Here is a 22035-nt window from a genome sequence, read left to right as displayed (position 1 = left end):
TAGGAAAAAGTTTTCTTGTGAACTTACACAAGCAATCAGGTAACGGTACAGGAGCGTTGGCAGGACTTGTATCTTTCCACTCATTATTGACGCACACATACAAGAATGCAATCTTGCCTTCTGGGTAGAAACCACTATGACAGTACGTTTGCGCCAAAGAAAATGGTCGGAAGTAAGAGACGGCGCCGTTGACGGGTGCTTTTAACGGAGGGCAGATATTCGAAACTAAAAAATAGAGGATGGCACGACAGATGATACATTTATATAATAGAATTTATTAATTTCGCCTAGCGAAAGTATCAAGGCAAGACAAGAAAAGTTTTTTTCGCGTTGGTGCAATGCAACATGCTCCATCCCACCAACCTGAAACGCTTTCTCGTGTCTCCACCCCATTTTCCTTTCTACCAATAAAAGTGAAATCGACACTTTTAATAACATTTGTGTGTCTCTACTTTTGTCCCAGGGGCAAAATCAGTATCTTTTGGGGCATACTGGAGAAGTGGGACGTGGGACGGTGGGACGCTCAGGTGGGACGCTCAAGTGGGACGGTAGTGGGACGCTAAGGTGGGACGGTAGTGGGACGCTAAGGTGGGACGGTAGTGGGACGCTAAGCTAAGGTGGGACGGTAGTGGGACGCTAAGGTGGGACGGTAGTGGGACGCAAGGTGGACTTTGGGACGCTTTTATATGTATTTTGTCTTTTTCTTTTTATAATACAGTGAAGAGGGACAGGTCAAGTACTTATAAACAATACACAGATCGATCGAAATGTTTTTGACTTTTTTCATAGTGAATGTATTATAAAATAATAACATAATCAATTTGATCGAAGCTACAAAGACACAAAAAGCTAGTCAGTCAGATAAATCAATTTCTGACTCCTCCTCTTGGCTCTTTTTGTGTAATTCAATTGTGTAATTTACAGAGCAATTTCAACAATTCTAACGCTCTTTTTAGCCTAGAGGCTAAATGTCTAAATCTGCGAGAACTGATTTTAAAGAGTATCATATAAAAAATGAACATTCCAATCACAGGGATTTCCCCAGAGACAAGATGTTTACTTTTCGAATTCAAAATTCGAATGAAAGGAAAAACATTCGAATCGACAACAAAGGGTTACACCATCAGCATGAATAATAAAAGTATCCACATTGTTCACGTGAAAGGGAAAACCCGTGAGGTGAAACATACACGTGGCGCCCAAAAACTTCTTTCATCAAATTTTATGAAGTTGACTAGGCTAAAGATTTTTAAAGTCGCGTGTCCGTCGTTGAAAGTTGTTTTTAGATTTTTATTGAGTTTTTTGGTTTTATTTTCATTTGTTTGTGCATCATTTTTTTTCGAAATACGTTATCGCAGACTTACAGTAGTGTTCTATAAATTACTAGCCAACCAAAGAAAAGGAGCCAGAAATTGATTTCACAATTTTCATTAAATAATTATAAAGACAAAAAGACAATATTCTAATAAAAGAGCGTCCCACCTTAGCGTCCCACCTTAGCGTCCCACTACCGTCCCACCTTAGCGTCCCACTACCGTCCCACTACCGTCCCACCTTAGCGTCCCACCTGAGCGTCCCACCGTCCCACGTCCCACTTCTCCAGTATGCCATCTTTTGGGTATTTTCCTCACTGGACATTTTTTAAATATGTTTATGAATCAGAGCTTTATTCGACGTTTTTCGTAATCTTTTTATATGATTTTGCTAATATGAGATTCGTGTATTGTAGCTAAAGCGAAAGCTAACGCAAATTTTTCCCATGCTGTCCCATGGAAAAAAGTGCAGAAAAAACTTAAACCAAGTCTGACCCTTTTTGAGGTTTTCAGACTGTCCAAAATTATTCAAGGCATGCACACAGAATGGCGGTACCTCAACTGAAGTTGGAAATACAGATAGAAGTGCTCTTTTTCCCTAAAAAATGACGGAAAGGGATTTCCAGAAAAACGGTTTCCGATTTTTAGAGATTTTTTGAGAACCTTGTCCTCTGTCTTGCAGCAAATCAGAAAAAACTGATGAAGAAATTTCATACTAAGTCCAAGAAAAACCCATTTTTTAGCACTTTTTGATCCAAATTAGCCTAAAAATTTATTTTTACGAAAATCAGGCTCCATCAGATTTTAATAAACATTTTACATCTGAAAAAATAATGTACCAATCTCGAGAAAAGCTTATAACAGCCGGAGGGACGAATTTAATTTAAAGGAGCTCTGGGGTAGGTCCAAAAATCTAAAGATCAAGTTAGTAACTGTGGGTTAGTACGCTGAGTTGGTACAAAATACAACAGAATAGAGGAATTAAACGTACCTGGTTTTTCGTTGACCTTTACCGTAAACGTGCATTCTTCATTCAAGTTTCCTGACGGATCGCGTGCTGTGTAGCGTATAGTGGTTTCGGTCTTTTTCGCAAATTTGGATCCAGAAATGGGACCTTCCATTGGAATAACATCAATAGAACAATTAGGATATTTTCCACAGTTGTCTTCGTATGTTGGAACTTTCCAAAAGATTTGCATGTCTGCATTTGAAGTCTCATTTACAATGTTATCTGGACAATCTAACTTCTTTGGTTTTTGCTTGTCTATGAAAGAAAGAAGTATGAGAAAGTCTAGGCTACGTCATATCTTCCTTCGTTTCGAGCCTAAAAGCCTAGAGCTGTCTTTTGTGTAGGCTAGAGAAAGTCATTTATTTCAACAAAGTAAAGAAAGGGATCATTGAAATAAAAATCAGAGACAGGTTAATGTTTCAATTTGACATTTGACTAATACAGCTTTTGTACGCAAGCACAGGATATTTTTTGAAAAAATTCTTCAAAAGCTCATTCAAAAAACTTTCATCTTTAACAGCTTGCGTCACTGACCTTTACACACCCATCACCATGGTTTCGTCCAGCTTTTAAACCCTCCCATCAGCCTTAGCCAGTCTATGACCAAAAAATAGAACTTGGGGACAAGTCGTAGGCCTTCGTTATATTTTGCAACAACTGAAATCATACATCGCACTGTTTTCTTTTCTAAATTTACTTGAAGAATTAATTTGTTTAAAAAATCTGTTAAAAGGTGGCATAAAAGTTCAAAACGGACATAATACAATTATAGATTTGCTTTTTTTTATTTAGAGAAAACCTGAAGTGAGGGAAAATGTAATTTCCAATATTGTTAAAGGGGTTTTCCCTTATATTAACACTAGAAATCTCCTTGAATATTATAGGAGCACATCTGAGTGAAAAGTCAAAAATAATTTATTACCAGAAATTGAAAACAGAAAATTCTTTTACACAAAAATTAACCCCCATCATAAATCCCCCTATCCGCCTTAGTCCCCAAACATTTGACAAATAAAAAAAATATCTGTCCATCTTGGTAAATTTCTAAATCCCCCAAGTTTGATGGGGGGGGGGGGGGTGAAACCATATCACTCACTAAACAAGTTAGATGCTGAATGGACCTACCTGATGATGAAAGTTAGATAGCAATAAGGAGAAAAACAGAAACAATCCGTTAGAAAATATAATGTTTAGCGTTAAATTTCATCATTGATTGTTGATGGGGAGAGGGAAGGGGAGAAGGGAAAAAAGATATAGAAAGTTCCGGTTGCAGAAATCAGTTTTATTGACGATCGAATCATACTTGATGGTGGGAATTGCAGCAATGATGTTTTTTGTTTTTTTTTTGAGAAAAAATCGAACTCGGTCATGTTTTGAGCATTGCGAATACGCATCTTTCTGCAAAAAATCAGAAAAAACTAAGGATGAAAATTCGAGAAAATGTCAAAAAAACAGTTTTTCCGGCATATTTCCAGCATTTTCGGCCGGAAAAAAATGTTTTTCGAAAATCGGGCTCCGTCACATTTTAGGTATTGTCATTTTGCATCAGTGTGCAAAATTTCATAAAAAAAATATAAAGTACAGCTTGAGAAATTCAAGAAATACTGTCTTTCCGGCGAAAATAGGTTGTTCCGGCGATTTTTAAATAGTTCCGGCTTCAAAAATCAATTTTATTGAAAATTAAAACATGCTTGATGGTGGGCATTGCTATTAATATTTTTTTTGAATGAAAAAAACAACCAATTATAAGGAAAAAGTCCAATGAAAATCCAGAAAAACGGCGATTTCCGGCATTTTACGCCGGAAAATTTTTTTTCTCAAAAATCGGCCTCGGCCATGTTTTGGGCATTGTTAATACGCATCTTTGAGCAAAATCTCGAGAAAATGCCAAAAAAACAGTTTTTCCGGCATAATTTTTTTTCAAAAATCGGGCTCTGTCACATTTTGGGCATTGCCATTTTGCATCTTTGTGCCAAAAATCAGAAAAAAATTAATGAGCCAATCTCGAGAAAAGTTGGTAACAGACGAACGGACGAACGGACGGACGGACGGACAAAGGTTAATTTTAGGACCTCCAGGTAGGTCCAAAAATGGCCATAAATTATTTACCTTGAATGACGACTTTGAAGCGGCAAACTTCTGAGTTTCCTGCGGCATCTGTTGCTTTGAACCTAATTCTTGTTGTGCTTGTTTTGCCTTGTTCATCCAAACCAAATTTATAATCTACACCCATCTTGTATTCACAAGGTTGATTACTTTCAGTCACACAAGACATTTTTGGTCTTTCTCCGCTATTATCTGTAGCTCTGATAGTATCAAAATTGATAGAGGCGTAATTTTGATCTTCTAGTGTATCCTTTCGAATTGTAATACCAGTGTTACATTCATCCTTCCTTTCAAAGACAGGGTCAGTGATATCTAAATCAGATAAGAGGGGGGATTTTGATTTACGATTCCGAATGCGAAGGGTACCGTAACTTTAAATGGTCATTTATGTCAGCTGAGCCTTCCCGAGCTCGTTCCGCTATCAGAACATAGAACTTTATGTCCCAGACTAGAGGATCGTCTACACAAGGTCACTGAAAATGTCATTAGTTTAGGCTAGGAAACAGGATGAATTTGGAAATGGAGGTTAACCGTGTGCGGGTCAGTAGTGGTGGAGGTGTTTACTGTGTAGACAATATCTGTTTGTTCCAAACTATACGGTCGCTATTTTTCGCCGTGAACCGCCGTGATTATGCGTTTTTCCCGCGTTTACTATCCTCAAGTACGATAGCATCGTCTAGTCCTAGATCCTAAAATCCTTTCAATGATTTGCGAGCAACAAGACAAAAGACATTTGAAACTACACCAAATACTCTCCTTTCTTTTTAGAGAGTGGTTTCTTATGAGAAAATAGGTGATATTCTAGTAGTAGGAATTGTAAAGTATTGAGCCCAGTTTGTACACGACGTCATGTGAACGTTCATCTGACCTTACAATGGATGTTAGCTCTAGTTTAGACGGCCGAATTTCTGCCCTGCCTATTCTAATTGTTAGCGAGTAGACAGAAAGTGAGCACAAAGTTGGCAGTTAAAATTTTTGCTTGGAAAAGATTGAAATAAGACATTGCATTGACGTCAAAAGAGGGCAATGCATTGACTTTAGACAGCCCACCTTACGCCCACTTTAATTCGCAATTCATGATATGCAACACTGGAGAGTCTTCTGAGAATTTTCAAAAAGTTCAATCCAATACGTCACTCAAACAATAGAAAAAGTGACGCATAGGGTTGAACTTTTTGAAAATTCTTGGGAGACTCTCCAGTATTGCATATCATGAATAAGAATAGGCAGGGCAAAAGGTGAGCCGTCTAAACTAGAACTTATGAACGTTAGATAGACGCTGTTTTGACATTGTATGCCAGTTGGTATAATTAATACCTTCACATTTTGGTAAATTCTTATCGATATCTTGTGACCATTTTCCAACAGCCAATGATCCAGGAATACATTCAATGAGTTGTTGAGTTAATTTGAACCCGGTATCGCATTGGAAAGAACATTGTTGTCCAACTTCAATTTGAGTATTGAAACAATCTGTGGAAGTGGCCTTCACGCTGATGTGAGCACTTGAACGTTGAATAGTTGGACATTTACTGACTAAGAATTTAAAAAAATAACGATTAGCAGCCCATTTTCCACTTTGAAACCCGTCATATTATCGCACAATTATCCACGTCGCGGTTAATTTTCACCTGGCCGATTGACCCGAATTAAAGACTTTCATAATAAGCCTCTAGAACATGATTTCCGCACTGATACTCACTCCTGCAACTGTAACTTTTACTCAGGCGGAGTAAAAGGAATAATGCGGTAAAGGACCCACCAGGAGAAGACCAAAAAATTTGCTCGATCTCAAATGATGTCAATACAGCGGTATTCAATTGATTAAAGGACCGAATTGTTATTTCAAGGGTATAGAATAGAGAATTTTTAGTTTTACACAACTTCCACTTTTAAGGAACCAAACGTTCGAATTGCGTAAGGGATCGCCTCTACAAATCTGAAAATTTGCTTCCATAATGGCAGATATTCCTTAAGTTAAATGACTTTGCAAAATTAATATGTCATAAAAAATACCTTCACAATATGCTCTTTCATCGTCCCATTGACCATTAGGTTGACACGTGACTCTTGGAGAACCACTCTTTCGGTAATACTTTGATTTACATTCAAAATCGCAGAAAGTACCGCTGCCGTATTTATCGTCGTCAATTCGTGTGTTATTACATGAAACCTTTTCAAAGCGAGGATAATCAGATGCTAATAACCATTCCGCAACACAAGTAATCCCTGAAATGTAAATTAAGTTTTTTTTAATCAAATTGTCCCTAGTTGGAACCTCTATCTCTCTAGGTACAGTCCAGTGTGAAGGTACCATGTATTAAAGCTGTGTATTCACTGGAAAAACAAGTGATACTTTTATGGAGACCTACCTGGTTATGCATTTAACAAATATAATTGATATCTACGTGAGCATGACCGTTAAACAATCATTCAGAACACAAATAGTGACGATCTATTAAAATTAGTCGTTTGTTTCTTATAAAAAAAACGTTTAGAAAAATTTCATGCTCTTGAAATAATCTTTCAAAATCAAGACTTCGTGAGCAAAAAAAACATCTATCTCATCAAAAAATTGAGTAATTTGGCTAAGAACATTGATGTATGCTTATTAATAATGATTCTTATAAATAAAGATGCGTTTTTTGAGCTGTTTTTACAAAAATCTGCTTGAGCCATCTTTTACTTACTTTCATGCAAAAAATCAGAAAAAAATAATGATCCAATATTTCACAAAGTCCAAAAAACCCTTTTTTTAGCCATTTTTTTACCCAAATTTACCCAAAAAATTTACTCGAAAATCGGGCTCCGTCACATTTTGGCCACCACCATTTTGCACCTTTGTACCAAAAATCAAAAGATTCCTATGATTCAATCCTGAGAAAAGTTGGTAACAGACGAACGAACGAACGAACGAACGGACGAACAAACACAGGTTAATTTATAAGACCTCCACCGGGGTAGGTCCAAAAAGAACTTGTTTGTCCACAAAAACAATAGACACACGTCTGGAATTAAAAATTGGAATTGGTTTATTTACGATAGGGCGAAGATAGATAAATAATGATTTTTGAATTTTTCGAAAAAGTTTTTTTTAAATCCTTAAAAATTCATTCATTCAAAATTATCCTTCCAACGAAGTTTATTTTCAAAAGCAACGTAAATTAATACTATATTTGTATAACTTACTTTCACATTGTGGTTGGGGTGAGCTCCAGAAACCAGTGGATGTGGCAACTCCTTTCGATGCAGTGCAGGTAACGGTATTTTCTGATGGTTTGACCATTTTATAATTATGAGCACACTCATATTCACATTGCTGTCCGAAAACTGCATTTAAACAACTTTTTTCGTCTACTGGTCTGGCATTGTTGATTTTTGGGTAGGACCCACATGGGATTGCTATAATATAAGAAGTAGGGCAGATATAAGAACAAAACCTGCCTACAGAATTTAGGAAACTGTTATTCAAATACAATTCTTTGCCACGGAAAGTCAAGTGACATCTTTTTCGACCAATAATATTTAATAATTTCGAGGGTAAAACATACACTATGGTTTAACTCACTAAAAGATTATGTTTACTGAAAACACATAATTTATCTTTAGTAAGCGTTCTGTTGTACCCCAGTACTGACGTCATGAACATTAATTTCATTGTTCAATTGTCATTTTGAAATACGGTTAACTCTCTTTAACTTGTTTTTCAAGCGACCAAGAATCTTTTTCGAATTAGACAGAGATTCGAATTACAGAGATGAGTTTATCCAACTTTACAGTTGAGAGGAAAAATGTAGTAGTTCGTATTACAGAATTTCTAAGGTTCGAATTATGGAGCATTGACTGTTCCACTTTACAGGATATTTACGAATCAAATGTTCTGTTAGTAGTAGCAAAAAATTAGTTGCTTTTCCCAATGTCTTTCAAAAGTATCAAACTAAGGAAAGTTTTATACTGAAGAAAAAACACAAGGAAATTCCCTAAGAAAAAAGCTTCCAAAAGTCCATCTAGATCGAAAGAAAAGCAATAGCTGACCTGTGCATGCGATACCAGCAGCTGGGTTTCCAGAGTAACCAAATTTACAGGAGCAATATCCGACCGATAATGCCAATTCACCATCCTTCAACGTAGTTTCCGAGTTTGCGGGACATTTTTTACAATCTTCAGGTTTTTGATAACCTCTTCGTTCACCATAGGTGTCAGCAGGGCATCCTATGATGTAATCATGAATTTTCGAAAACTTTCTACAATTTTCTTGTACCCAGTTTTCCATGACATTCTTTTTTTTTTAAGTTAAAAGTCTTTCGTTTGTTTCAACAGGGTCCAAAGAGGAACGAAAATCTGAAATTTCTAAAATTATTTTCTGAGTTTTCTTGGCAAAAATACTTGGAACGCTAACATCTCGAGAAATTTGGAAAAGAGTAGCAATGAGGAAGTTTTGTCAAGGAAGTGGAGAGTGGTCATAGAGTGTCTACTAGAGGGGATGGAGGATTGGAGGGTGAGAAATGTTTTTGCCTTCCTTAGGTGGGGGGGGGGTGCGGTTTTGACATCCCACCAGATTGATTCAAAAATGAAGTCTTTTATAACCATTTATCAGAGCCGATCAACTTTAAAACTTTGCACCAATCATAATCTATTATTTGTCTTTATTTGTCAATTTTCAAGAAATATAGCTTGAAATTTTAGTCTTATTTTCAATAACTTCCGCACTAACAGGAAGCCTCCAGGAGGTGCATTGTCGCTGAACTGTAGTCATTTTTAAATTTTGTGATAGGCTTTTCAAGAACATAAAAATTCAGGTTTTAGCTAATTAAGATGGTTAAAGATTTAAAATATTCTCTGTCGGCGCAAACCGGTTGCACCTCAGTTATAACACTCACAACGATGAAATTTGCCAAAAAAAACACACAAAAATTAAAGTATATATAAATGAGATTGTAAAGTTCAGGAAGCGATTTCTGAAATCCAATTTCATATTTCAGCTACTTTCATCTAACTTATGAACAAGGCAAGTCAATTGCACGGAGGGGGGAGTGGGTATTTAAGATCTTTTCTTAGGGGGGTGCGAAATTTTTTTGGCTTGGTTAAGGGGGGTTCGAAATATTTTTGGATATGTCTTCTGATTGTTCGACTCTTCCGCACCGTTTTTTCTTTGTTTGGAAATTTTAACTTTAAAAGAGTTCTACGTCACTTATCATTTTAGGAAATACGGTATTTAACAAAGCAAACTAATTCTGCAGACAACACTAAACGTAACGCCAGTCGGGCTGGAACGGTATAACGCTGTACAAGTGAGCGTAGGAATTAGGTAAGCGTGAAAATAATGCGTAAATAATTTGTTGGCGTCAAGGGCTTAAATCAGCAGCCTCTCGCTAACTTTTGTTCGTTCTCCTACGCAGCTCCTATTTTAACAAACATCCACCGCCCTTAAAATCCCACCATCGGACATAATTGATTAACAGACTAGTACGCTAGTCTAACGTAAAAGGAGTCTTACGTTTACATCCATCGCTTTTGTCTCCCGTTCCATAAAAACCACGCCTGCAAACACATCTTGGTTTTCCTTTCAATAAATGACAACCACAGTCGGCGTTGGGTGAACAGGTTCCACAAATCTTACGATCAATATCACTGACATCATCATAATCTCTCTCATGAGGGTCTAAACATTGAAAGAAATTATAAATTAAAGTTTAGAAAGTTGATTGATATCCCTACCGAAACACCTACACAACTTGATGAAAATCACCTTTTAGTGGTAACTATTCCGAATAAAGATTCTATTTATGGTAAATTAACTGAAATAAGAAATTATTTTCAGAAGATAATTAAGCTCGCAACGTTTATATTGTTTATGTTGTTGCACATAAGATTCATCTAAAAATGTGCTCGAGTAAGGGCGCGAATACATTCACACGCCGTTTCAGATTTTGATAAGCAAATTCTAATTTCTCCTTGTATCCCCTGATTTCCCACGAATAGACGATATCGGCTTTCCAAATTCTCCCCGAATGATTACCCATGATGCATTGCGCAAAAAATTCACGGAAAGTCAATATCGTCCGTGAATTTTTGACGCAATGCATCATGGGTAATCATTCGGGGAGAATTCGGAAAGCCGATATCGTCTATTGCTATAAAACAGCGGAGGTTAATCGCAAAATCTCTTTGGTTAGAAAAATGTACACTTACCACCACGGATATTATGAGCCAGAGTTGCCATTCGTTTAAAATCAGTGATATCTAAGAAAGCACTAGGATGACTAGCCCAGCTTTTCATTAGATTTTTGCCAAAATCACCGGCACCGATTGTATACACTAAACGGTGGGTATTACGTAACTGATTAGCTTCGTAAGATGCGTCTGAAGGTTTCCCAGGATTAGGACCATAATAAACGTTTGCATTACCATCTGATAGAAGGAGTACCACTTTATTTGATTTGCGACGATATCTATGGTCCTGAGGATTATCATCGAGTTCGGCAAAGATATCGTAAGCATCCTGCAATGCAGCTTTGATGTTGGTTGCGCCTGAAGGCCCTTTAAGTAATTTGTATTCGTTCTCGAACTTACACCTATTCTTATCATTTGTAGGGTACCAAATATAGTTAATATCTCGATGATACGAGTTCGTGAATGTACCAAGAGCTATTCGAGTCGCATTAGAAGAGATACGAACTTCTGATAACAATGCTTCGATGAACTTCTTTGCAATATCATAACGGGTTGTCCATGATCCTTTGAACTGAGATGAAGACCACATACTACCAGAACGATCGAGAAGAATGACCAGCTCAGATTGTCCACTCTCAACGGTTTGGCCCAAACAATTGACAAAGTTCTTTTCACCAGTTTTCAAATCCTTCGTTACCTTCCGGTCATATTTCAAACATTGTGCATCTCCACCTGTAGCTATTGCCAATCTCAAACTCGCCAACAATAGCAGCAAAGCATGAAAACAATACATGTTAGCGAAGATTCTAAACCATCAAAAATTTCATATACAATTGACAACATAAATTCTAAATAACGTATTCACGACCCGATGGTCAGAAAAAAATTACTTCTTCAAAACCCATTAGAATATCATATACTTTATCGATAGCTTACTATTTATTCAGATGCCAGGCTGACTACATACACTTGACCATCGCGTTTACTTTGATTCAAACTAATGTTTGTTGATTTTGAATAGAAATCGTTATGCTGTTACTGGCTTTCGTACATACATTATGTAAACCGATCTTTGTCATTTTTATATTGTTGTGTGAAAAAATAAAATATTAATACTATAAAACAATTGAGTATCTTAAGAAAGCTTTTTCAATATTGAGAGCAATGGAAAAATTTTGGATATAGGTAGTGCCGAATTAGGCACACTTCTTTCTGGAAATGTTGAACAATTTCTCGTTTTTATGTATTGCTTTGAATCTCATCTGAGCAGCAAAGAAGCGAAATAAAAGCAAAAAGGGGTACCAAGAAATGTACAATATGATAAAATTGGCGAATAGCATATTCTTTTTTATTAAAACAGCTGTTTAAAATTTACAAAGGCATTAAACACCCCCGTTTTTCTTTTGTTAACATTATTGTAAGCAAATAAAGTAACTGAAAACAATATTTTTATAACTTTGTCACCACTAAATTACTTTTTCCTTTTTTTTTAATAGATGAAAGCTATAATTACTATCCGACTCGAATGATATAAATCTGAGTCCCGGACGCCGAACTTACTGGTGGCGTCTCAAGATGATTCGTAATATCTATATAGAGTTAATGACCTACACGTTTTTTTTTTATTAGAACCTAGTTTATAAGAACATATAGGCTGAAATTCGTCGAAAAATTAAGAACATCTTAAGAACATGCCCAGCCTCAGTTTGGAAAAAAATGACAAGAAACTACAATTTTTTTCTCTTTTTAAGCAGTTTTAATTTAACCGAATTTAGGGGTGGATCTTCAAAAGTCGAGAGTCAAATATTGTCCAAATTTTGCCAAATTTAAGTGCTCTTTATTTTGTATCATATTGTCGATTTAGAGTAGTCTGAAAAATTAAGAACGCATTTAAGAACATTTTAGGCTGAAAATTGCTAAAAAAAATAAGCACATCCAGGCTCAGCCAAATTTTAGGTGTTCTAATAAAAAAAAAACGTGTAATGGCCAGAGAGAAGAAACAATACAATCGGTAGTCACTTTTTATACCTGATTGAGCATTGAAGTCACCTTGTCTATCGTTATTCATCGAATTAAATCATCACATGATAACTACGTAGGCTTTTTTCCGAAATTTATGATCCTTTTGGCCAAAAATCAATATTAGTCATAGATATTTTGACGAAAATTTCTCGAAGTACCCCTAAATGGACAGTTAAATACATGTTAAATGAATTTCAATTCCCAATATTATTAGGAAATTAAAAGGTGTAATTCTTAGAAAATAGCATTTTAAGAAACTTAAACATTGAAAAGAAACTTTCCGTGTTAAAACAGCTGAAAAAGGAAGTTTACTCCAGACCTCAAATTGGTCTCTCGCTGAATTCTGTAAAGAAGAACAACGTGAAGATTTATCCTTAAAATGGGACAAAATAAATTTTGGTAAAGAAAAACAAGCAATTGGTATTTTAAGGTCGTTTTGCGTAATGTAAAAGACAAACACGATATATTTTTATAAAAAATTACCTCGCTTTATAGCAGAGACAGCAGTAAAATATCAAGGAGTATACAAGGTATACTCCTTTCGATTCTACTTTTAGAGTTCCACTGAAAGTCGTTTCCACACGTTCGAATCAATAGGAATCTCTTCTGTGTTACGAATTTTGTTTTGGATGAGCGAGCACAATTTGACTTCTAAGGATGGGTCAGTTTGAGCAAACTTTGACAAGTGACTTTGCATCAAGAAAAAAAAGTATTTGCACAATTGTTCGTTCGCATCCTTATCCCTCCTGAAAAGATCAAAGTAAAATAAAAAATATCATATTTTATCAAGACAAACTCTAGGATTCTAAAACTGTCAAAGGTCTTGGTCCAACTTAAGATCATTGTTCAAAAGCTCCCGTTTTCCGATTTAACTGAAGTGAGGGTGGTCAAAACTTATTCTTGTTTACCAAACTCTTTTAGTGGGCAGAGAACTACCGTATTACTTCGAATAAACGCCCGGGGCGCTTATTTATTTTTTTCGATTTTAGGAGGGGCGTTTATTCGAGGGGGGGGGGGCGTTTAAAAGAAGGGGGCGTTTACTGAATTATTTTAGTCTAAAGTCGAATATTTAGAGCAAATATACCCTTTTTTTAGTTCTTTATCAGGATTTTTTAAGTGAAAAATTTCTTTGGTTCAACGATTGAAATTGCATCGAAAACTGCTTTGGTTACAAGAAATGACTAAAATCTTCCTTTTCAAACCCAATCAACACTGATATTGAAGTATTAAAGTCACAAGTTTCTAATAAACGCCCCTCCCCTGGAGGGGGCGTTCATTCGAAGGGGGCGTTTATTTGAGGGGGCGTTTATTTGAGGGGGCGTTTATTTGAGGGGGCGTTTATCAAATAATTTTCCTTTTAGGAGGGGCGTTTATTCGAGGGGGCGTTTAAAAGAAGGGGGCGTTTATTCGAAGTAATACGGAATTTTGTTTCATTTTCCAATACGTTAGTAGAATAAGGTAATATTTGAGGCGAAAAAAAGACAAGAAATCTAGGCTACGTCATATCTTCCTTCGTTTCGAGCGTAAAACTCCTTCTACTCTTCGGGATATGCGCACTGCTCTTGTTTTGAATATTGAATTTTTCCGGATACATCGCATGCGCACTGAGGTTTTAATGAAACATAGAGAGCTTCGAAACCTAAGCCAATCAGCTGTGTTTTAAACATTCTTTTATTTGAAATCTCTATTTATTGATAAATAATCCTTTTAAAAAGCAAATTTCCGGTGGAGGCCACTAGTGGCCGCTTATAGCAGTGCCTATAGACCAAGAGTAAATACTAAAAGCCTGAAGCTGTATATTATGTAGACTACAAGAAACATTGCTGATTTAAGGAGTTTTAGAAAAGGGGTTAGTCTACTCACTTTCCAAGTAGAAGAACATAGTTATTCTTTACGAGCAATTCTTGAATACGATCTCCACACAAAATCAAAGTATCAAGATATGCACCACAAAATGCAGGATGTTTCTCACTACACAGACCATATAGGTTGGATAATGGGAATTGTAAGAAATCTTTCCAGTTAACCTTCCATTTCGGTACAAGAATATCTGAATGACAGATAACAAAACAGTAAGGTTATGGTTAACTTTCAACATGTATTTCCTAAGTTGATATTATTGTTATAAATTTGTAGTGGAAGCATGTTTCATTTTCTTAAATAAGTGGTTAAAAAGTACACAAAATTTTACAGATAGAATTGTAATTACAGTTGACGCTCTCTTAATCGACTTTCTGTTATTCGATACTCCATTAATACTCTAAGTCCCCATCGACAAGAAACTCTCATAAACGACGCTCTACTATTCGATGCGCTCCCTTCCCTCCCATCTCATGGTTGATTGAAATTCGATTGACGTTTTTGCTTACGATAATTTGTATTCCCTTTTAGCTTTTGTAATTTCCCGCAAAAGTGAAATTTCTATCGTTTGGAAATTCATCACCTTTTTCGAATTTCTTATTAACTTCGAAGGCTTGAGTAAATGGAATACTATCCAATTAAAACTCGATTCGCGTTTTTGACTTTTTGAGACCTCTTTTAAAATTTCAGATTGATTTCAAGTGTTAAATTGACGTCTTTCAGAATTGTTAGAATTTCAATCCAAACCATGAGATTAACCAGGAATCCCATGCTTATTTTTATGAAATTCTGGATATAAAATTAACCTCGGTCAAATTTCCAAATTTCAAAAAATTTAAAAATTGACCTCGGGAAATTTATCCCGGGTTTTCCTCATAACCATTAGATTACTACAATATTGGACAAAATATTTGAGACAAAGGGGATATCACGGCGAAATTTTAAACACCACAAATGATTTTCAAGCGCCTTAAACTACAGTTTGAAAGTAGAGTTTTAACATGAGACTTTATACTTAGGACCTTAGGATCTCAGTATTTAAAAGCTCAAATTTGCTCCAATAAGGCTTGGAATATAGCCACCGAACCCCTCTAAACTCGAAATATTCAATGAAAGAAAGTGGAAGTGCTAAAATAGCAAATCACACCCGAATTTTAAATTCTGAAAAACGTTAAAATACACTAAAATCTCAATATATTTCGACCATAATTGTAGTACTAATACTTTGTGTAAACCCATTGTATCCTCCTTAGCTCAAAATTCCCTACAATAATATATATTTGTTTCAGTCCACTGAAAAAATAAACCAAATGCGTTCTAAAAGTCACAACAAACAGGGAAAAGCAATTAAGCTGCTTCACTCCATGAAAGTTTAAACCAAATTTTCTTCTTTAAAATAAATTTACCAACCTTCAACAAATTCTAGTATGTATTTGGTAACATTTTCAAATTGGTCACTGTCTTCAATTAAAAGTGCTGAAAGTAATACATCCAACCCACACTCGTGTTTCAACATGCTGTCTAGCTTTGAGTGAAGTTGATATTTCTTTCTTTGAAATGCTGAATAATCTGAAAAGCGAAAAAATGTTTTAATTTATAAAATGTAAGTGGATTAAGTATGAAACTTCTTCAAAAATTTTCAGATTATTAGCCCAGGTTAAAACATGTTTCATATTACTACAATCACATCTTTAAACATGTCCGCTTTAAGTCTCCTTAATTTAATTTCTGTTGAACCATAAAAAAATCAATCCATTCTATCAAAACAATCATTGTGTTGAAACCTTTTTTTTATTTGAAATTTATGTTGAGTTTCATTCTAATTTTGGTATTATCTTTTTTTGCCATACCCGTACTTTTAAAGACTATGAATAAAGTGGTAAGGCTTAACATAAAATGGGGAAATTTTGAGGGATACCTGATCCAATGACATTGAGTAGACATTTTCTAAGAAGGGATGCGTTTGCAGTGATTTGTGATTTCTTATTGCCATGGTGATGTAGACAATCACTAGCAACACATTCATCTTCATCTTCATCCTCCTCTTCTTTCAATTCTTCATCCTTCTTCTCTTGTTTCGATTCAAAACGTTTTTGGATCAATTGTAAAATCTGCAGAGTAGCTTTCAACTTTGACAATGTTTGCAACTGTTTCTTGTAAGTCACTTCCTGTTGTAGCGGGTCTTTCAACTGACTGATTAATTCAAGATAGAATTCGCTATTCAAGTGAGGGTTTTCCAAGAGGTTTTTGCGCAAGATTTGACTGACGTGTGGTAGATCCTCATACCGGATTGGTTGTAGGCCACACTTCACATCCACCTCACTGCATAGCATATCAAGCTGCTTAGAAATCTTTTCCATGATATTGGGCTTCGACCTTGTTTTCTTGTAAACCTATAAAAAAAGTTTTTTAAGACAATATTTAAAACACATCCTTTCTCAAAATGTTCGTGGAGAAGATATTTGACAAATGAACAAAATTCTTTTTTTGTACTCTTAGGTTTCTGTCTTTGCAGGCTCCAAAAAATGACACAGGATTCAGGTGTCTCGGTGGGTGGTATCCAAAGGGGCTATCATAACTACAGAGAAAAGAATCAAGCTTGCACAAAAAATGTTTTTTACCTGTTCAAAGTAATGAGCCCATCTGAAAGCACGTTGGAAAGCTTCATGATCCCACTTTTGAACGGATGATGTCCTTGACATACCCATAATGCTGATGAAAAGTTCTGTATTTTTTACTATGTCATTCATTTTTGCTCTGAAACCAAAATGAATAAATGTTATAATATAAAATAACTTATTGAAAGAAATTCAAGGCAAGATTTTTTGATAAGGCGGTATAATAAATTATCCATACGAATCAACTAAAGCAAAAAGGCCTAAAATAGAAAATAAGATTTGAGAATAATGTCGTACTGGGAATTCAAGTCAGGAAATGGCTACAATATGGTGCATTGTTATTTTCTCCCTAATATAATACACACTACACAAAAAAACTAAAAATCAAAATAAAATCAAAAGTAAAAAATAGGCAATTATTCATTATTTATAAGAAAAACAAATAACTTAGGCAAGTGAAAATATTTAATAAAGTCGTAGAGTGTGATCTTGATTTGAATGACTGGATCCAATATTGAAATAATCTGCTTAGTCATCATCGTCATCAGGGACAAAGATATTCCATTCTTCCAAGAATTCTGCTCCACTTTTAGCAACCATTGCACCGAAATATATCATTGGGACAGAAACCAATGTAACAGGAAGCATGCCCCATTTGAATGTGTATGGACGTGAGCTCACATATTGACTTGTATTTCTCTTGTTGACAGTGTTTGCAATAACTTTTGAGGTTGAACCCAATGATCGCAGTCGACCAAACATTTTTGGTACTTTTTTAATATTTTTTACTGGAAAAGACAAAATATACATTAATTTGAATTAAAGGTTTTTTTTTCTATGGAAAATCCAAAGGTTGAAAAAGATACCATAAAAAATGAAGCTCAAAATTAAATTTATCAGGTTAACACAGAGATGTTTGACCAGTAGAACCGGTAAAATATCTTACAGAGGAAACTTCAATTTCTCTGAATGAATTTTTTATGAGTGAAGTAAAGACAACATAGTTTATATCAATTTTATTTTAAAATCAATTTATGAAAATATATCTACAAACACACAAAAAACACTAAGCTATTCAGAATCTTCAGTGCCTTCCATTTCAGCAATTCTTTTGAAAGCCTCTCTTCTTCCCCACACCAATATGCTTTCATCGGGTCGATAATAAGTTCCAACTGCTAAAATCAGTGCTGATGTTGACCATCCAACATACCAAATCTTTTGCCAAGGCTCCCATTCTCTTTTTTCTCCAGGTTTTAATGGTTTACGATTAAAAAGAAATCCATTTGGAGGTTCTCTGTATTTAGTAAAAATTCCTTCATGTCTAACAGACACTTTATTTAAATCCACAAGTTGTTTCTTTACCCTTTGAATCAAAGCACGACTAGCCATTTTTTCAAGATTTTGGCTAAAGATGATAACATGCGATAAAATTATTAAATCCTGAATTAAAGTTGAGACATTAATCATTATTGATGGAGTTTAAAACAAGCAGTTAACTGACCAAAGGAGGAAAATTTCAAATCAAAATAATAAGAACTATCCATAATATAAATTGAACATTTTAAAATTTCCATGATTTTAAGTTTGGCACTCTTCAGATAGGAATACTTATTATTCACTAAAATGTTGAGTCTTGCCTAAATTGATGATGAAACATTGTGAAGTTTTTGCATTCAACAATTTCTCAACCGAGTTTACCTGTATTACCCTAAATAGAACAATCAAGGATTAAATACATCAGTGGCCTTTCTTTCAGAAAATTTGGAAATAGTAGGGGGAAATTTGTTTGATTTTTTAGGTTGCTCGACTTTTTTAGTCAAAGCACTTCTTATACACTTTTGGAAAGCTAAGGGGTAGGGGAATCAAAATAACATGGGTGCCAATTTTTTTCGGACACTTTGGTGTGTTTTTCGGACAAATATGACAGTCTTAGGCAAAAAAAATGTTTTCAAAGTTGAATGTTTTATTTTTGTAAAGAACCATGGATAACTGGATAGAAAAGAAATAACAAGCCGTAAATTAGAGGTGAAAAATAACCAATCAATCTTTGCAATAACTAAAGTAGAGCAGAGAAAAAGTGTCTTGACTGTTTCTGAGTCTTTATCTAGAATAGAGAGACATAGACCAGGTTCATTGACAGCTTAAATAACCAGAGTTGGCATTTTGTTAGAAGACCCACTCTCTGAAACGAATTCCAAAATAAGCCTAATTTAGGTGGTCACTATGCTAAAATGTCAAAAAATAATTTTAGTACATGTGTACTAAATTTCCTTTTTCAAAAATCAGGTGGGGGTATGTCAAAAATCGTCAAAAAACCTTTTAGTATTTATATGTGTCTTGAATTTTAGTACCGACCCCCCCCCTGTTTTAAACACCCAAGTCCTTTTGAATTTTTACTATGGTCATTGGTCAAAGCAGTTTTTTTCTGTGAGACGGAAAAATTCTTGGTAGAGATATTTTGGTATACAGTGCCACCCGCAGGCCCAACTATGGTTGGGGGCCGAGAGTCAGAAAATTTTCAGATTTTTTACCCCCTAGATTGGCTAGAAAGGTACTAAAATTTGTTAATGTTAATCAAAACAACTCAGAATGTCTTTAAAATGCCTATCATACAGTTTTAATACGAGATTTCTTTCTGATGGAATTTTTCTAGAGAATAAAATCCCTATTTCTTGCTTGATAACCATTTCTAACTGAGAAGGAAAACTTTGACAAAAATTTCTGTGGGACAGAAATCCGTTTGAGACGGAAGAACTTTGATCACTGTATGGTCATAGGGTCAGCCCAGGTCTAGGTCCTAGGCAAAAAAATAGTCCGCCCAAATATTAGAAGTTTTTTTAAGCAGCCCCCAGTCCTATACCTAGTATAAAATATTTGTTAATTTAATATCGTTTTTAGGAAAATCACACTCTATTCTTTTGTCATTCTCGAAATCTTTACGGTTTTTAAGATGTAAAAAAGGCCTTTATTTTGTGGCTGAAAATGACTATAATCTGCAGTAGCGTGGTGGTTCGACTAAAGTTCGGTCAAGATTTTGATTATGACACCCACTAGCTATGATAAGTCAAAATGTCTTTTAAAAAACGCACTCAAAGCAAGCACAAATATTTTGGGGTTTTTCCTCTCTTTTTTGGCCAAAAACTGCCATATTATCTAGTAATCAGTAGCATCTTTTTGCGCCCTTTGTTTTTCGGCGCCTCGAGCTGCCACCACGCTACTGTATAATGGTTAATTCAAGATGGTAGCTACAAGTGAAAACAAACAGAATCAATAGACTGTAAAAAAGGTTTTTGGATAAAAACGTGGTGATATAAAGAAAAACACAATAAAAGAAATAGTCAGCCCCCAGCTTTGCCATTAAAATTCCGCCCCCCCCCAAACATATCAGGTCCCCCCAAATATTTGGCTGTATTTTAGATCCCGGTTTTCATTTCAATTTTTTTGGGTGTAACCCACCAAAAGTCAGGGGGGGTTGACCCTATGATGAGAGATCAAATAGACCTTTTTCTAGACGCAAGATCATTTTGACTCTATAATAAATTAGAAGAGAAAACATAATGTAATTTCAATAACAACAGAATAACCTGATAGCAGATCGATTAAAATGTCAAATGTCGAGTACTAAAATTTCAAAAAAATTGTGAGTATTCGATCACTTTCTTAACAACCCTTCGAAGACTCGATAACTGCTCCTTTGATTGTTATCTCCACCAAGTTTATCAATCATACTTTCTGTCATAACATGTCACAATAACTTTCACTGATATGATAGCGCGCCCTTTTAAACTTTTTCGTTTTCATTCAAAATGACCGCACGCAGATTAGAGAATTAGGAAACGCCCGCTGCCTAACAGCCTATAGCCCAATGGGTATTAAATATGATCGAATGTAATTGAAAATGTAATCGAAATGATTGAACAAATTGAAAATGGTTGAATGGTTCAGACCCGATCAATCGAACTTGTCGAACCAATCAAACAATCGAACTAATTGAACTCCATCGAACGATTAAAGTTTGATTAGAAAAATAAATCGAACCTAATCAAACACTCACAATTTTTGAAGCAATAGCAGTTCAATTAGTTCGGTCAGTAAAAATTCGATTAGTTCGATGATATTAAATCCTCATTTATCTTCCCTCGCTTGCAAAAACTTTGTCCTGGCACGCGATTGCAATTTCGACAGTTCCCGGACTTAACAGCTTGACGTTTATTGTACCCGGATATTTGTCTATCCGGAATAAAGTCTGTAGCCCCTCTGCTGCGATTTTGCATGCGGACGAGTGGCGGAATACTACGCCCCAACAAACTGCCTCTGGCGCTAAAAGGATACAGGAAAAGTGTGTAATCCGTTAACGGAAGTAATTTCCCGATTTACATTCCGAATTTGGCTTTGAAAAGAAGCTAATATACCTGAATATACGGTGGCGGAGCAGCACAAACTTGTCGAACAAAATTGGTTTATCGAGCTGATCGAACCGAAACCCATTGATCAAACTCAATCGAACACTCACAATCTTTTAAAAAATCTTAAGAGTTCGATTAATTTTTTTAATCGAACTTTAATCGTTCGATGAAGTTCGATTAGTTCGATTGTTCGATTGGTTCGACAAGTTCGATTGATCGGGTCTGGAATGGTTGAAGAAAATGCCATAATCTGGAGCGGAGTGAGTATTTGATCACCAATAAAATCAGTGACCACCTTAGATTATTATCGATTATTGTTGATTACTTCGATCACAATCGACGTTCGATTAGTACCGCCTGGTCTGGATTCAAGCTTTCATATTCCTGTCTCTAAACGACCCTCGACATGGCCCGAGAATTCTCGGGTCAAAACTTTTATTGGAATTCGCGTAAAGCCCGAGTATGGCCCGAGCTGGCCCGAGAATTCGGGCCGTGTTCGGGTCACACGCGGGCCACACTTGGGCCAA

General features: G+C 35.6%; 3 protein-coding genes across 3 annotated transcripts in view; all 3 read right to left on the bottom strand.

The window, feature by feature from the left end:
• Positions 1 to 11596, bottom strand: part of LOC136806935 (sushi, von Willebrand factor type A, EGF and pentraxin domain-containing protein 1-like) — a 33077-nt gene extending 21481 nt beyond the window's left edge. Inside the window, exons 1-9 of the mRNA XM_067063508.1 lie at positions 10621 to 11596; positions 9926 to 10090; positions 8464 to 8640; positions 7618 to 7830; positions 6445 to 6657; positions 5746 to 5964; positions 4432 to 4740; positions 2305 to 2577; positions 28 to 225 (exon numbers count right to left, since the gene is read on the bottom strand). Of these exons, the coding sequence (XP_066919609.1) occupies positions 28 to 225; positions 2305 to 2577; positions 4432 to 4740; positions 5746 to 5964; positions 6445 to 6657; positions 7618 to 7830; positions 8464 to 8640; positions 9926 to 10090; positions 10621 to 11395 (2542 nt within the window). The 5' untranslated portion in view covers positions 11396 to 11596. The remainder of the gene's footprint in view (positions 1 to 27; positions 226 to 2304; positions 2578 to 4431; positions 4741 to 5745; positions 5965 to 6444; positions 6658 to 7617; positions 7831 to 8463; positions 8641 to 9925; positions 10091 to 10620) is intronic.
• Positions 11597 to 13041: 1445 nt separating this feature from the next.
• Positions 13042 to 17248, bottom strand: LOC136806925 (uncharacterized). The gene is made up of 5 exons (XM_067063496.1): positions 17106 to 17248; positions 16403 to 16877; positions 15895 to 16053; positions 14488 to 14674; positions 13042 to 13370 (listed from the first exon to the last, which is right to left on the bottom strand). The coding sequence occupies exons 1-5, from the start codon at positions 17232 to 17234 to the stop codon at positions 13178 to 13180; spliced, it is 1143 nt and encodes a 380-aa protein (XP_066919597.1). The 5' UTR covers positions 17235 to 17248; the 3' UTR covers positions 13042 to 13177.
• A 925-nt stretch (positions 17249 to 18173) lies between these two features.
• Positions 18174 to 18491, bottom strand: LOC136808394 (uncharacterized). The gene has a single exon (XM_067064935.1). It carries the CDS (start codon positions 18489 to 18491, stop codon positions 18174 to 18176), a length of 318 nt encoding a protein of 105 aa, XP_066921036.1.
• Positions 18492 to 22035: the final 3544 nt, after the last annotated feature.

The sequence above is a fragment of the Clytia hemisphaerica genome, unplaced genomic scaffold (assembly GCF_902728285.1).
Source record: "Clytia hemisphaerica strain Z4C2 unplaced genomic scaffold, Clytia hemisphaerica genome assembly, whole genome shotgun sequence".
NCBI classification, from domain to species: Eukaryota; Metazoa; Cnidaria; class Hydrozoa; order Leptothecata; family Clytiidae; genus Clytia; species Clytia hemisphaerica.
The sequence above is the reverse complement of the archived record's forward strand: the minus strand, read 5'-3'. Positions and strand labels throughout refer to the sequence as shown.